Genomic DNA, 11,834 nt, shown 5'->3' on the forward strand with positions numbered 1-11,834 from the left:
CTGCAGCTCCATTCGCGCATGCGCCGCGTGGCCGCATGGCGTAAAGCCTCTGGCCGCTATCGCGGGGCGGGTCTTGGGCGGCTGGAAGGGCCGCCTGTTGTCAGAGTGGACATGGCGGCCCGCTGCTTCGGGGCCGTACTGGTAGCGCTGGGAGTGCTCAGGGTGTGCGCTGCCAGCTCCGGCCCCGGAGCATGGTCGGAGGCTGGAGGGGAGGCAGAGCGGGAGGAACCGTGGGATGGCGCGGTTTTCCGGCCACCCTCGCCCTTGGGCGCGGTGGGGATGGCGCGCAGTTCCGGAGGCTCACAGCCGGCGGAGGTGGCGGCGGACTTGCCGGTGTTGCTGTGGTGGAGCCCAGGGCTGTTCCCCCACTTCCCGGGGGACTCGGAGCGCATCGAGTGTGCGCGCGGCGCGTGCGTGGCGTCCCGGGACCGGAGGATGCGGGGAGACGTGCGGACTCGTGCGCTGCTCTTCTACGGCACTGATTTCCGCGCTTCTGAGGCGCCGCTTCCGCGCTTGGCGCACCAGAGCTGGGCACTCCTGCACGAAGAGTCGCCCCTCAACAACTTTTTGCTGAGCCATGGCCCGGGCATCCGCCTCTTCAATCTTACCGCCACCTTCAGCCGCCACTCGGACTACCCGCTGCCGCTGCAGTGGCTGCCTGGGACAGACTACCTGCGCCGTGTGGCACTGCCGCTGCAGGAGCGCAACGAGTGGCGGCGCCGGGGCTACGCCCCGCTGCTCTACCTGCAGTCCCATTGCGACGTGCCAGCAGACCGGGACCGCTACGTGCGCGAGCTGATGCGCTACATCCCGGTGGGTGGGTGGGGCAGGGGGCCGGGAGCGGGCCGGGGGAGGGAAGGGCTGGGCTTCGGCCGGACCTCAGCCATGCCTTCTTGACGGGCAGCCCTCTACCTCGCCTCAGGTGGACTCCTACGGAAAATGCCTGCAGAATCGGGAGCTGCCCACCGCCCGGTTACAGGACACAGCCACAGCCACCACCGAGGATCCAGACCTGCTGGCCTTTCTGTCCCGCTATAAGTTCCACCTGGCTCTCGAAAACGCCATCTGCAACGACTACATGACAGAGAAGCTGTGGCGTCCCCTGCACCTGGGGGCGGTGCCCGTGTACCGTGGCTCTCCGTCCGTAAGGGACTGGATGCCCAACAATCAGTCCATCATCCTGATTGATGACTTCGAGTCTCCTCAGAAACTGGCAGAATTTATTGACTTTCTGGACAGGAACGACACGGAATATATGAAGTACCTGGCATACAAGCAGCCAGGGGGCATCACCAACCAGTTCCTCCTGGAGACTCTGAAGAAGCGAGAATGGGGTGTGAACGACCCTCTGCTGCCCAACTACCTCAGTGGCTTCGAGTGTTTCGTCTGTGACCATGAACTGACTCGGTTACACACCGAGAGAGCCCACACGGCCTCTCCTGGGGACAGCCCTGTCCCTGAACCTCACATAGCCCAGCCCGCACACATGGACTGCCCCATGCCCACCCCGGGCTTTGGCAGAGTGGAGGAGATTCCGGACAATGACAGGTAAGAGTTGCTGGGGTACTCTGCATCTGGCAGGTCACATCATTCATGGACATGGGCTCGCTCTGCCTTTGGGGGTGTCAAGAATGTGGGTGGGGAGATGAAGCAAACTGAGAAAGCTAAGTAAAGGTGTAAAATAAAATTCAAGGCGATGGTGTATGAAAATCAGTGTATGTGGACAAGGTTTGCAGTAGTGATTAAACAGCAGCAGGGGGCCTGTGCAGGGAGGTGGGGAGGGAAGACAGAAACTGGGCAACTGAATTGGGCTCAGGCTGTAAGTAGCTTAGGTAAGAGGCTCATATGTTTGGTCTGTCCAGAAAATCAACTCAGTTATTTGAGCACCTTCTGTCTGATAGGGTTGGGATGGGGAACACAGATGGGCATTTTGAGGGCACCAGAGTTACAGTTTATATGGCTTATACCTAATTAGTAAGACATAATTGCTTTTAAAAATTTTTTCTTTTTAATTTTGTTTACATAATTAGGGTGGGGAGAGGCATGAATGGAAGAAGGTAGGTGGGACAAATATTTCTTTTCTTTTTTTTTTTCTGTGTCTGCAAGGGAGTAGGGGGTGGGAGGCGTTCCTTGCTATCAAACTGTATCAGTACCCAGGGACATATTGGTTCACTCCTCAAATGTTTGCAACAGCCAGAGCTAGGAGCTTCTTTGTGGGTCTCTCATGGGTGCAGAGGCCCAAGGCTTTGGGCCATGCTCTGCTGTTTTTTCAGGCTTGTTAGCAGAGACCCAGGAAGTAGAGCAGCTGGGACTCAAACTGGCACACACACTGGATGTCAGCACTGCAGTGGAAGATTAGCCTGCAATGCCATGGTGCCCAAGCATAATTATTAATAGCACTTTGTTTTCACTACTAAACACCCTGGGGTGGGCATTTGGTGCAGTAGTCTAGGTGCTGCTTGGGCCATCCATGCCCACATCCTTTATTGGAGTGCCTGGATTTGCACCCCGGTCCTGCTTCTAGTTCCATCTTTCTGCTCATGCACACCCTGGGAGGCAGCAGGTGGGTCTGTGCCATCTGTGTTGTTGGAGACTTGGAAGGAGTTCCAGGCTCCTGTCCTCAGCCTGGCCCAGCCCTGGCTGTTGCCAGCACTCAGGGAGTGAACCAGTGGATAGGTCTGTCCCTGTCATACTCTCTTTTCTTTTAAATAAATAAAAATAAAAGGTATCCTGACTTGGATGATGCATAGTATGTTTGCCAAATAGAATGTTTGCCTGTTCTCTTGCTGGCTTCAGGGAGACTATGACTTCCATGTCTAGTCCGTGAATTCTTCCTACATTTCAGTGTAGCCAAGCGAGAAATCTTAACTCACTGGGTGTCCTGTATGATACTGAAGTGTTTGTGACTTACTGGCTGTCGTTGCCTAGCCAGGGGCCACTGTATCTGCTTCCTGTTTGTTCCCACCCCTCAAAAACAAAACACAGAAAACAAAAACAAAAAAACACAGTGCCCCAGGGCTATGCTGTAGTTGCATAACCTGCCTTCCTGTTTTGGTATTTCAGCTGGAAGGAGATGTGGCTGCAAGATTACTGGCAAGGTCTGGACCAGGGGGAAGCTCTCACTGCCATGATCCACAACAATGAAACGCAGCAGAGCAAGTTCTGGGATTACCTGCATGAGGTCTTCATGAAAAGGAACCGGCATCTTTAGTTGCCTTCGAGCCTTTCACTTGTCAAGCTAAGGAAATGTTGTTCCATCAGGGGGCAGAGAATCTACTTTTACAAGCTCTTGAGGAACACCGCATTGTCATAGATTCAAGATGAGCGCCATCTTCACCATGTGTCTGGGGTAGACAGCCCTGCTCGAGGAGAGCTGAAGGCGTCCAGTTCCTTGAGCCCGTGCGATGCTCACTTCTCTCACTGTGCCATCTTCCGGATTGTACTTGACAGCCAAAGGTGAGATGGGCCAAATGGTGACATAAGAATTCTCCCTTGTGTCCCTCAAGTTCCTTAGGAGGTGGTGCCTTTCTCAGTTAGCGCTTTTGCTCTGCACTTGCTGTATGAATGGTGGTGTGAGTAGAAATGCAAAGCTGCTGGTCTGTTTTATTTCGTAAAATCATTTATCCTGTCATTCATGGTAACATCTTGTACTTTAAATGCCTTTTCCTTTTCTGGTTTTGGGCCCTTCTCTACAATTTCAGATGTCACTGGTTTGTTTCTTATGTAGCCTGTCATTAGAATTTGTTCCCATCTCGGGAACAGAAAGATTCAGTGGCTGATAGCTGCCATGGTGACTTCCTGAACTTTTTTATCTTTGATCAAAGAGAGATACTAAGACTGGAAATTGTGGCAGAAAAAGTCAAATAATCCCTTGTTTACTTTATAACTGATTTTCTTCCATCAGCTTTTAGAACTGACACTTTCTAATGGAGCCCATTGAAAGCTCTAAATTCAAAGGAACAAGGAGACAAAGGGATTCAAGGCCACAGCAAGTGGCTGGCGAAATACAAATCCTCGGAGTTGGAGATGCAACCAAATCCTTCTGCCGCTCTGGTTGGAACCCATAGTGTAAAGAGCAGGGACACCAGGAACTCTATTTGGGGCTGTGGAACAAGAAAGGTAGAATGACTCTGGTTGTTTCTGAATACCACACAGAAGTTTTGTAGCCATCAGAACACCTGACTAATTTAACAATGTCTCCATAGATGTTCCTTAAATTTTTCAGTGAGGGCCTACATGCTTAGTAATGTGAAATCTGAAGAGAAGGACATGAAACATTGTAACTGTTAACATCCTTTTTAATGGCAGGGAATATCCGCATTACCTATTTAGCTTTTTGCAGAAAAGAACAAGTGGGAAAGGCAGATCTTCCAAACTCCCGCTGGTAAAATGTGATACAACAGATAATCAAAACAGAAGTCAAATGTGAGGACTCTGATTTCTAAGCTTGTAGTCTGTTTAAATGTAGATGCCAATATAGAGCCAAGTACATATTACGCAAGTGCAAACCTAGGTTAAGACTCAATTATGTGCACACATTGCACTTCAATATATGCATTACATGGGTAAGTGATGGTTATACAAGTGCAGAATTATCCTTACCTATCCGTGTAATTATACTACTCACATTGGCATTCAGCACTTGGATGGAGTGGGCCAGCTGTTGATGAATGATAGTTCCTGGAGACTCAGGCTGCTTTGTGCTAATTGCTTCACAGATTCTTTTACTTGCTCACCTGTTAAGTTTCCACAGAAGAGCAGGATAAGCTAGGTGCTACATTTCTGCGAAGGAAAGCACTTGTGGAACCAGGACCTATCAACTAAAAGCATCACTTTTCTTACAAAGAAAGCAACCAAAGTTAAGCTTTGCTTGTTTTAGGGCCCAGCCTATTCTGTGTGCAGGAACAAGTTGACTTACTTCAGGCTGTTATTGGTAGTGGAAATGGTACTCACAGAAATCTTCTTTTATTTACACTAGTGGAGCTGGTGGCTATGCCCCTTTGTTACGAATAGTATTGCTGTTTTCTACTATCTCAGTTCTTTTTTTTTAAATTTTGCTTTTGATGATAATTGATTAGAGTGGGAAGGGTCAAAGATTAGGGGAAAGTGAGCGACACCATTATTTCCAAATTTTCTTTTTCTTCTTCCTGTATCTTGGGGAAGCGGATACCCAGCCTCTCAACCGCATTGGTACCCAGAGATGGTAAATAGCTACCCAGTGTCATCACAGGGTCCCCAATGTGGAGCATGTTCTGAGGGTTCTGCCCAAGTGGTTTTGAAAATTCTGAAATACTGTTAATCTCGCTGATCTGAGGATGAAGAAATTCTTCCAAGGTCCATTGGCTGATATAGTTCACCTTAGAGTCTCCATTCACCCAGATATTTGCTGTCAGTGCTTGGGTGGGGTAGTTGACCAATTTGTTATGCCTTCCTTCCTCTGCTCTGGTTTAGGTTTCATTTTATACAATAAACTGCTTTTTTTTAAAAAAAAAAAAAATAGTGTCCTCTGCTTGATTTTTTGGGGGGAAGGATCGGATATGATAAAGTAAGAGACTTGTAAAAAATATTTCACTGGGGCCTTTGCTGTGGTATATCAGGTATATGCTGCAATACCAGCATCCTATATGGCTGCCATTTTGAGACCCAGCTACTCCTCCTCCAATTCAGCTCCCAGCTAATGCATCTTGGAAAGCTGCAAAAAATGATCCAAGCACTTGGGCCCCTAACCCACATGCAAGACCCAGATGAAGCTTTTGGCTCCTGGCTGTGGCCTGGACTAGCCCTGGATGTTGTAGCCATTTGGAGAGTGAACCAGCAGATGGAAATTTCTCTCTCTCCATAATTCTGCCTTTCAGTATGTGTGCTGCCGAAATGAGCCTCATAAATTTCCCTTTCAAATAAACAAAAAATAAGGTTTCCTTAAAAATATATTTATTTTTGTTCAAAATTCAGATTTACAGAGAGAAGGAGAGACAGAGAGAAGATCTTCCATCTACTGGTTCACTCCCCAAAAGGCTGCAATGGCTAGAAATGAACTGATCCGAAGCCAGGAGCCAGGAGATTGTTTCCAGTCTCCCATGTGGGTGCAGGATCCCAAGGCTTTGGGCTGTCTAACTGCTTTCCCAGGCCACAGGAAGGGATCTGAATGGAAGTAGAGCAGCTGGGATAGGAACTGGTACCTATATGGAATCCCAGCACATGCAAGATGAGGACTGTAGCCACTAGGCTACTGTGCTAAGCCCTTGCCTAATATTACTCTAGGTACTAAGAATTTAGCAATGAACAAGATGGACAAGCTCCCTTCTCGTGTTTATATTTTAAACGAGTGTTGGTGTTGATTGAGGCCATAAACAATAAGTAAACAAGATAATTCAGACTATACCAGGTGCTACAAAGAAAAAACTATTGGTAAGTGAGGTGTGAGAATGCAGAAAAGGCCTGCCCGGCATTAACATGAAGAAAAAGCCACACAGAGATCAACAGTTAAGATTCTACATGTCGGGCCCAGTGCCGTGGCCTAGCAGCTAAAGTCCTCGCCTTGAACGCACTGGGATCCCATATGGGCAACGGTTCTAATCCTGGCAGCTCCACTTCCCATCCAGCTCCTGCTTTTGGCCCTGGAAAGCAGTCGAGGACGGCCCAAAGCCTTGGGAACCTGCACCTGCGTGGGACACCCGAAAGAGCTCCTGGCTCCAGGCTTCAGATCAGAGTAGCACAGGCCATTGTGGTCACCTGGGGAGTAAATCATCGGACGGAAGATCTTCCTCTATGTCTCTCCTCTCTACATATACCTGACTTTGCAATAAAAATTAAAAAAATCTTAAAAAAATAAAAGAATCCACATGTCCCTGACTTTAATGCTTTGTGCGCCTCCAACACAGATTGCTCCGTCAAGGGATGGTCTACAGGCTGGTTTGCATTACCAGAAACATTTTTCTTCAAGTTCATTTGGAAACGTTCTGAGAATCCTTAGCATATCATTGTACTGGGTTTTTATGAAAAGACAGCTAAGTTACTTAAGAACAAAGTCGAGATAGGAAGCATTGCACCTGAAGGCCCCATCTCAAAGGAGTGGTACCACCAAGGAGCCTGGTGAGGATTAAATCGAGCGACAAATGCCAACGATTACCCCTCACCACAGCCAGCGTGGCCGTCTGTAAGCAAGCAAACCATCTATAGAGAATGCACGAGTGTGGTTTTTCTTTAAGCTTTAGAGTGTTCATAAAAAGTTTTCCCCCAAAAACGTTCTTTTTAGATTTTTTTCTTATTTTTCCCCTTTATTATTTTACATAGATGATTAGGGCACAAAGGGTCATGGGCTACAGGAAAGTGGGTAAAACTATTGTTTCCACATCATTGCTTTCCCCCCCTCCCCCGTATCTGGGGTAAAGGGGGAGATAAAGGGAGAAGCCCCACCCAGCCTCCCACCCATCCCACGTCCCTGATGTGGGGCATGCTACGAGGGTCCTGCTCAAGTGGTTTTGACAATTCAACAGTTATGAATTGCTGCCAATCTCGCCAAAAAATGTTCTGCGTGCATCCCTCTCAACCATATAAATATTATTAAAAGTTAAAAGTTTTAAAAATCATAGGTTTGTAAAACATTTTTTTCCCCAATCTATTATTCTAAAAAAATCCATTTTAATTTTCTCCCACCCTTTCTGCGCTGGGGTAAGCCAATCACTCTCCACTCTAATCGGCAGGCTACCCCCAAGGAACTGTACATTTTGGGGGAGCCCTTTCCTGGATGTCGCCGACCCAAGTACGGCCTGCAGCCGGCGGGGGTGGCCCCGCGTTTCCTCAATTGCAGAGCGGCCAGGACCGCGGGTCTTCTCGCCCGGCGTCACCGCGAGCACCTGCCCCCCCTGGCGGCAGGGCGGTCGGCCTGCTCCCACCCTCGGCGAGCCTGCAGAGGTCACGCCAGGTCACGCACGCCGCGGAGCCTGTCGGGAGCTCGGGGAGTCATGGCGACGCCCTCTCTTCGGGGCCGCTTGGCCCGACTTGGGAACCCGCGGAGACCCGTCCTGAAGCCCAGCAGCCCCCTCATTCTAGCTAACCGCATCGGGGAGCGGCGCCGGGAGAAGGGCGGTGAGCACGCGGGGTCCGGGAGCTTGGGGGGCGAGGGTGGGAGAGATGGCTTTGCGGCTGAGCGTCCCGCCTTGTGCCCCCTTAGAGGCGACCTGCATCACGGAGATGTCGGTGATGATGGCTTGTTGGAAGCAGCACGAGTTCCGCGATGGAGCGTGCAGCCAAGAGATCCAGAATTTCTTGACTTGTGCTTCGAAGGCTGAGGTGAGGGCTCCTGGGGGTCCCTCGGAGCAACGTCGGGGGTGGTGGCCCTTGACCCCCTGTCGGAGTCAGTTAACTCTCCACAGTGGGCAGGGGTGACGGTGTGGAAGGCCAGGCGATCCTGACCCGTGTATTCCACTGCTAGACTCGGGCTTTACCGTACGTATGTAAAATGGGGTTAATAATAACGAGTGGGAAAATGACTTTGAAAGAAGTAAATTGTTGCTTCCTTAGACTTAGTCTGAAAGAGAACTGAAGAGCGTGAAACTAAGGACGAATTATTTGGTTTCCAGCCTAGGTTGAATTCCTAAGCCAAGTGACTGACATACTGTCTTCAGGCTGCTTCATATCCTAGTGCGCTGTGCCGGGCCGGCATCGTGAGGACGACAGGTGTAAGTCAAGGCCGACTTCACAACTGTCCATCTTGTTCTTTTGTTTGTTTTGTTTTCAGGAATCCCGAAAGATGAAGTCCCTCCAGGAGTCCTCAGGCCATTCTGGGAATGTACCCCCAAAGATACTGAATAACTTGTTACAGAGATTCCCTAACAAACCTCACCTCAGTTGAACACAGGGAAACCTTTGCTTCTCAAGACAACACGGAGGAGAGACATTAGAGCTAGCCTGCCGTCTTGGAAAAGCACCTGTCATGGTCCAGGAGGAGAAGTTATGCTTTATCTCAAAATAAAATCCTCTGAGGAGACGGGGCCTTCGGTTGTGGATTAGGTCTCTCCGCCCGTCATTCTTGAACCCTGTTCCCCCCGAGACCCTGGAAGTTCTTCGCCGCTTGTCTTTGCCTGCTGGTGAAGTGCTTTACACCATTTAGTGCTTTTGACTGTGGATGCCCTGAGAACAGCGAGGGCTGGCTATGGATAGACTCTCAATACTTGGTGTTTGCCTGTTTGGGGCATAGTCCCCTACGAGGTGTTCCCCCTGAATGATCAAGTGCACTGGTAACCTACAAGTTCTGTGGGTGTGTTCTATTTGACTCACACGGTTAAAAAAAAATTTTGAAGATTGGAGAACTATATTCAAACAGACGAAGGGGCAGGTATTGTGGTGCTGTGAGATGAGCCGCTGCCAGGGATGCCGCATCTCATGCTGTGGTGGCTGCTTTGAATCCTGGCTACTCCCTGTTTCCTCTCCGGCTTCCTGCTGGTGTGCCTGACTCCAGGCCTTGGGTGCCTGGCCTCCACCTGGGAGACCAGATGGAATTCCTGGCTCCTGGCTTCGGGCTGACTTAACTCTGGCTTTCTTCGGGGTCTGGGGAGTGAACCAGCAAATGGAACATCTCTGCCTCTCCTTCTCTAATTACTGTGCTTTTCAAATAAACAAATCTTTTAAAATATGAAAAAGTGTTTTAAAAATATGCTTTCTGCTTAAAGAAAAAAAGGCTCTGGCAATTCTGTTTTGTTACTCTCATCTGGCAATAACCGGACAGACCTGAAGGCTTGCTTAGTAATCATCTTGGTGCTTAAAAACCCGTTGACTTCTCTCAAGTGAGACCTGGTGGCTAAAGACACTGGGAACAATAGCACAGCATTTTTGTATTCTCTGTCCCTTTAGGTGTGGTTGAGCTGATTTGTTCTGTGTGCCTTACAGCATTAGGTGTGGGTCCGAGAGATCAGTGGAGTTTGTAATGCCCTAGATGTGGTCATTCCCAGGGAAGTCAGCTGCCTCTTCAGACCCTCATGTGGCGCTGGGAAGATGCCTGGTGCTGTAAATTAAGCGTCTTAGCTCTAGGAAGCAGCTCAGTGCTTAAACACTTTGCACTGGACTGCAGAGGGTTTGTTGTTTGTTTGATATTTACATTTTGAAAAGATTTTTTTTTATTGCAAAGTCAGATATACACAGAGGAGGAGAGACAGAGAGGAAGATCTTCCGTCCGATGGTTCACTCCCCAAGTGGCCACATCAGCCAGAGCTGAGCCAATCTGAAACCAGGAGCCTCTTCTGGGTCTCTCACGCGGGTGCAGGTTCCCAAGGCTTTGGGCCGTCCTCGACTGCTTTCCCAGGCCACAAGCAGGAGCTGGATGGGAAGTGGAGCTGCCGGGATTAGAACTATTGCCCAAATGGGATCCCAGTGCGTTCAAGGCGAGGACTTTAGATGCTAGGCCACTGTGCCAAGCCCTGATGTTTACATTTTTTCCTTTATTTGAAAGGTAGAGTGGCAGACATGGAGATCTTTGATCCTTCGGTTCACTCTCTTGATTTCCACAACAGCCAGGGCTGGGCCAAGCCAAAGCCAGGAGCGGGAACTCAGGGAGCATATTAGTAGAAATGCTGCAGCGGAAGCAGAGTATCCGGGTCTCCATCTGACACTCAGGTGTGGAATGCACATGACCCACACAGCAGTGCAACACACTGCACCACAACTGCCACTCTAGCTGTAACGACTAACCAATATGACTCACACTAAGGAATTTAAACACTGAAAGGGGAAAGATTTTGTTTGTTTCGTATCCTTAACCACAAATGAAGTTTAGCATTTTAGTTCAGACCACAATAGCATCTGTAATACTTAAAATTACAGTATTTTCACATTAGGTTGTGATTAGTTACAAATTTCTTGAAATAACATTAATTTTTTAAAAAATGCCTTATTTATTTGGAAGGCAGAAAGATTGTCCGTCTGTGACTTTACTCTTCAAATGTTTGCAACCATAGGCAGGGCCAGGTTGAAGCCAGGAGGCAGGAACTCCTGGGTGCCCCAACTGAGTGGCAGGGACCCAGCTGCGTAAGCCATGACCGCTGCCTTCTGGGGTGCGGATTAGCAGACAACTGGAATTGGAAGGCTCATTCAAGGCACTGACGGGATGTGCGTGTCCCAAGCAGTGCTTAACCATGGTGCCAGATCCCTGCCCCTCAAAATCACATTTTTACTCTTCACCAGTTTCAGAGCTAGGGAAGCCATTACAGTTCTTGCTCAATTTTGTCATTTAATGTGTTAATAAAAAAGCAATATTTATAAGGCTAGTTTTTTAAAAGATTTATTTATTTTTATTGCAAAGTCAGATATATAGAGAGGAGGAGAGACAGAGAGAAAGATATTCCATCGGATGATTCACTCCCCAAGTGGCCGCATCAGCCAGAGCTGAGCCAATCTGAAACCAGGAGCCTGGGTCTCCCACACGGGTGCAGGGTCCCAAGGCTTTGGGCCGTCCTTTACTGCTTTCCAGGCCACAAACAGGAGCTGGATGGGAAGCAGGTCTGCTGGGATTAGAACCGTTGCCCCATTGGGATCCTGCTGTGTTCAAGGTGATGACTAGCCGCTAGGCCACTGCGCTGCCCCCCCCCCTTTTTTTTTAAGATTTATTTATTTTATTGCAAAGTCAGATATGCAGGAGGAGGAGAGAGTAAGGTTGTTAATATTTTTGTCATGTTTTTCAGCATGATTTGCTCTCTGTCATTTGGATATTTTATGATGTATATTTATAAACCATCTGGGCAGGGGCTCTAGACTGCTGGAGGATTCATGGCACAAAGAAAGAAAAGGTCAAGAATAGTTAGTCTGGGCCTAGCGGCTAAGGTCCTCGCCTTGAACGCGCC

The 11,834-nt window shown here is 48.9% G+C and overlaps 2 protein-coding genes across 2 annotated transcripts; both read left to right on the forward strand.

Annotated features, from left to right (window-relative positions):
• Window positions 1-18: 18 nt before the first annotated feature.
• Window positions 19-5,479, forward strand: FUT11 (fucosyltransferase 11). The gene is made up of 3 exons (XM_004583482.2): window positions 19-813; window positions 923-1,548; window positions 3,064-5,479. Exons 1-3 carry the CDS (start codon window positions 19-21, stop codon window positions 3,209-3,211), a joined length of 1,569 nt encoding a protein of 522 aa, XP_004583539.2. The 3' UTR covers window positions 3,212-5,479.
• Window positions 5,480-7,928: 2,449 nt separating this feature from the next.
• On the forward strand, window positions 7,929-9,246 carry CHCHD1 (coiled-coil-helix-coiled-coil-helix domain containing 1). The gene is made up of 4 exons (XM_058671338.1): window positions 7,929-8,088; window positions 8,174-8,292; window positions 8,741-8,866; window positions 8,899-9,246. The coding sequence occupies exons 1-3, from the start codon at window positions 7,965-7,967 to the stop codon at window positions 8,852-8,854; spliced, it is 357 nt and encodes a 118-aa protein (XP_058527321.1). The 5' UTR covers window positions 7,929-7,964; the 3' UTR covers window positions 8,855-8,866; window positions 8,899-9,246.
• The last annotated feature ends 2,588 nt before the right edge of the window (window positions 9,247-11,834 follow it).

The sequence above is a fragment of the Ochotona princeps genome, chromosome 13, assembly GCF_030435755.1.
Source record: "Ochotona princeps isolate mOchPri1 chromosome 13, mOchPri1.hap1, whole genome shotgun sequence".
Taxonomy (NCBI): Eukaryota; Metazoa; Chordata; class Mammalia; order Lagomorpha; family Ochotonidae; genus Ochotona; species Ochotona princeps.

What these genes read in the sequence shown, in the direction of transcription:
- FUT11 (XM_004583482.2), top strand. Translation starts at nt 19, where the DNA reads ATGCGCCGCGTGGCCGCATGGCGTAAAGCCTCTGGCCGCTATCGCGGG. An exon ending in AGCTGATGCGCTACATCCCG is followed by an intron (nt 814 to 922) that starts GTGGGTGGGTGG and finishes ACCTCGCCTCAG; the next exon opens with GTGGACTCCTACGGAAAATG. An exon ending in GAGATTCCGGACAATGACAG is followed by an intron (nt 1,549 to 3,063) that starts GTAAGAGTTGCT and finishes TTGGTATTTCAG; the next exon opens with CTGGAAGGAGATGTGGCTGC.
- CHCHD1 (XM_058671338.1), top strand. Translation starts at nt 7,965, where the DNA reads ATGGCGACGCCCTCTCTTCGGGGCCGCTTGGCCCGACTTGGGAACCCG. An exon ending in GCGGCGCCGGGAGAAGGGCG is followed by an intron (nt 8,089 to 8,173) that starts GTGAGCACGCGG and finishes GTGCCCCCTTAG; the next exon opens with AGGCGACCTGCATCACGGAG. An exon ending in CTTGTGCTTCGAAGGCTGAG is followed by an intron (nt 8,293 to 8,740) that starts GTGAGGGCTCCT and finishes TTTTGTTTTCAG; the next exon opens with GAATCCCGAAAGATGAAGTC.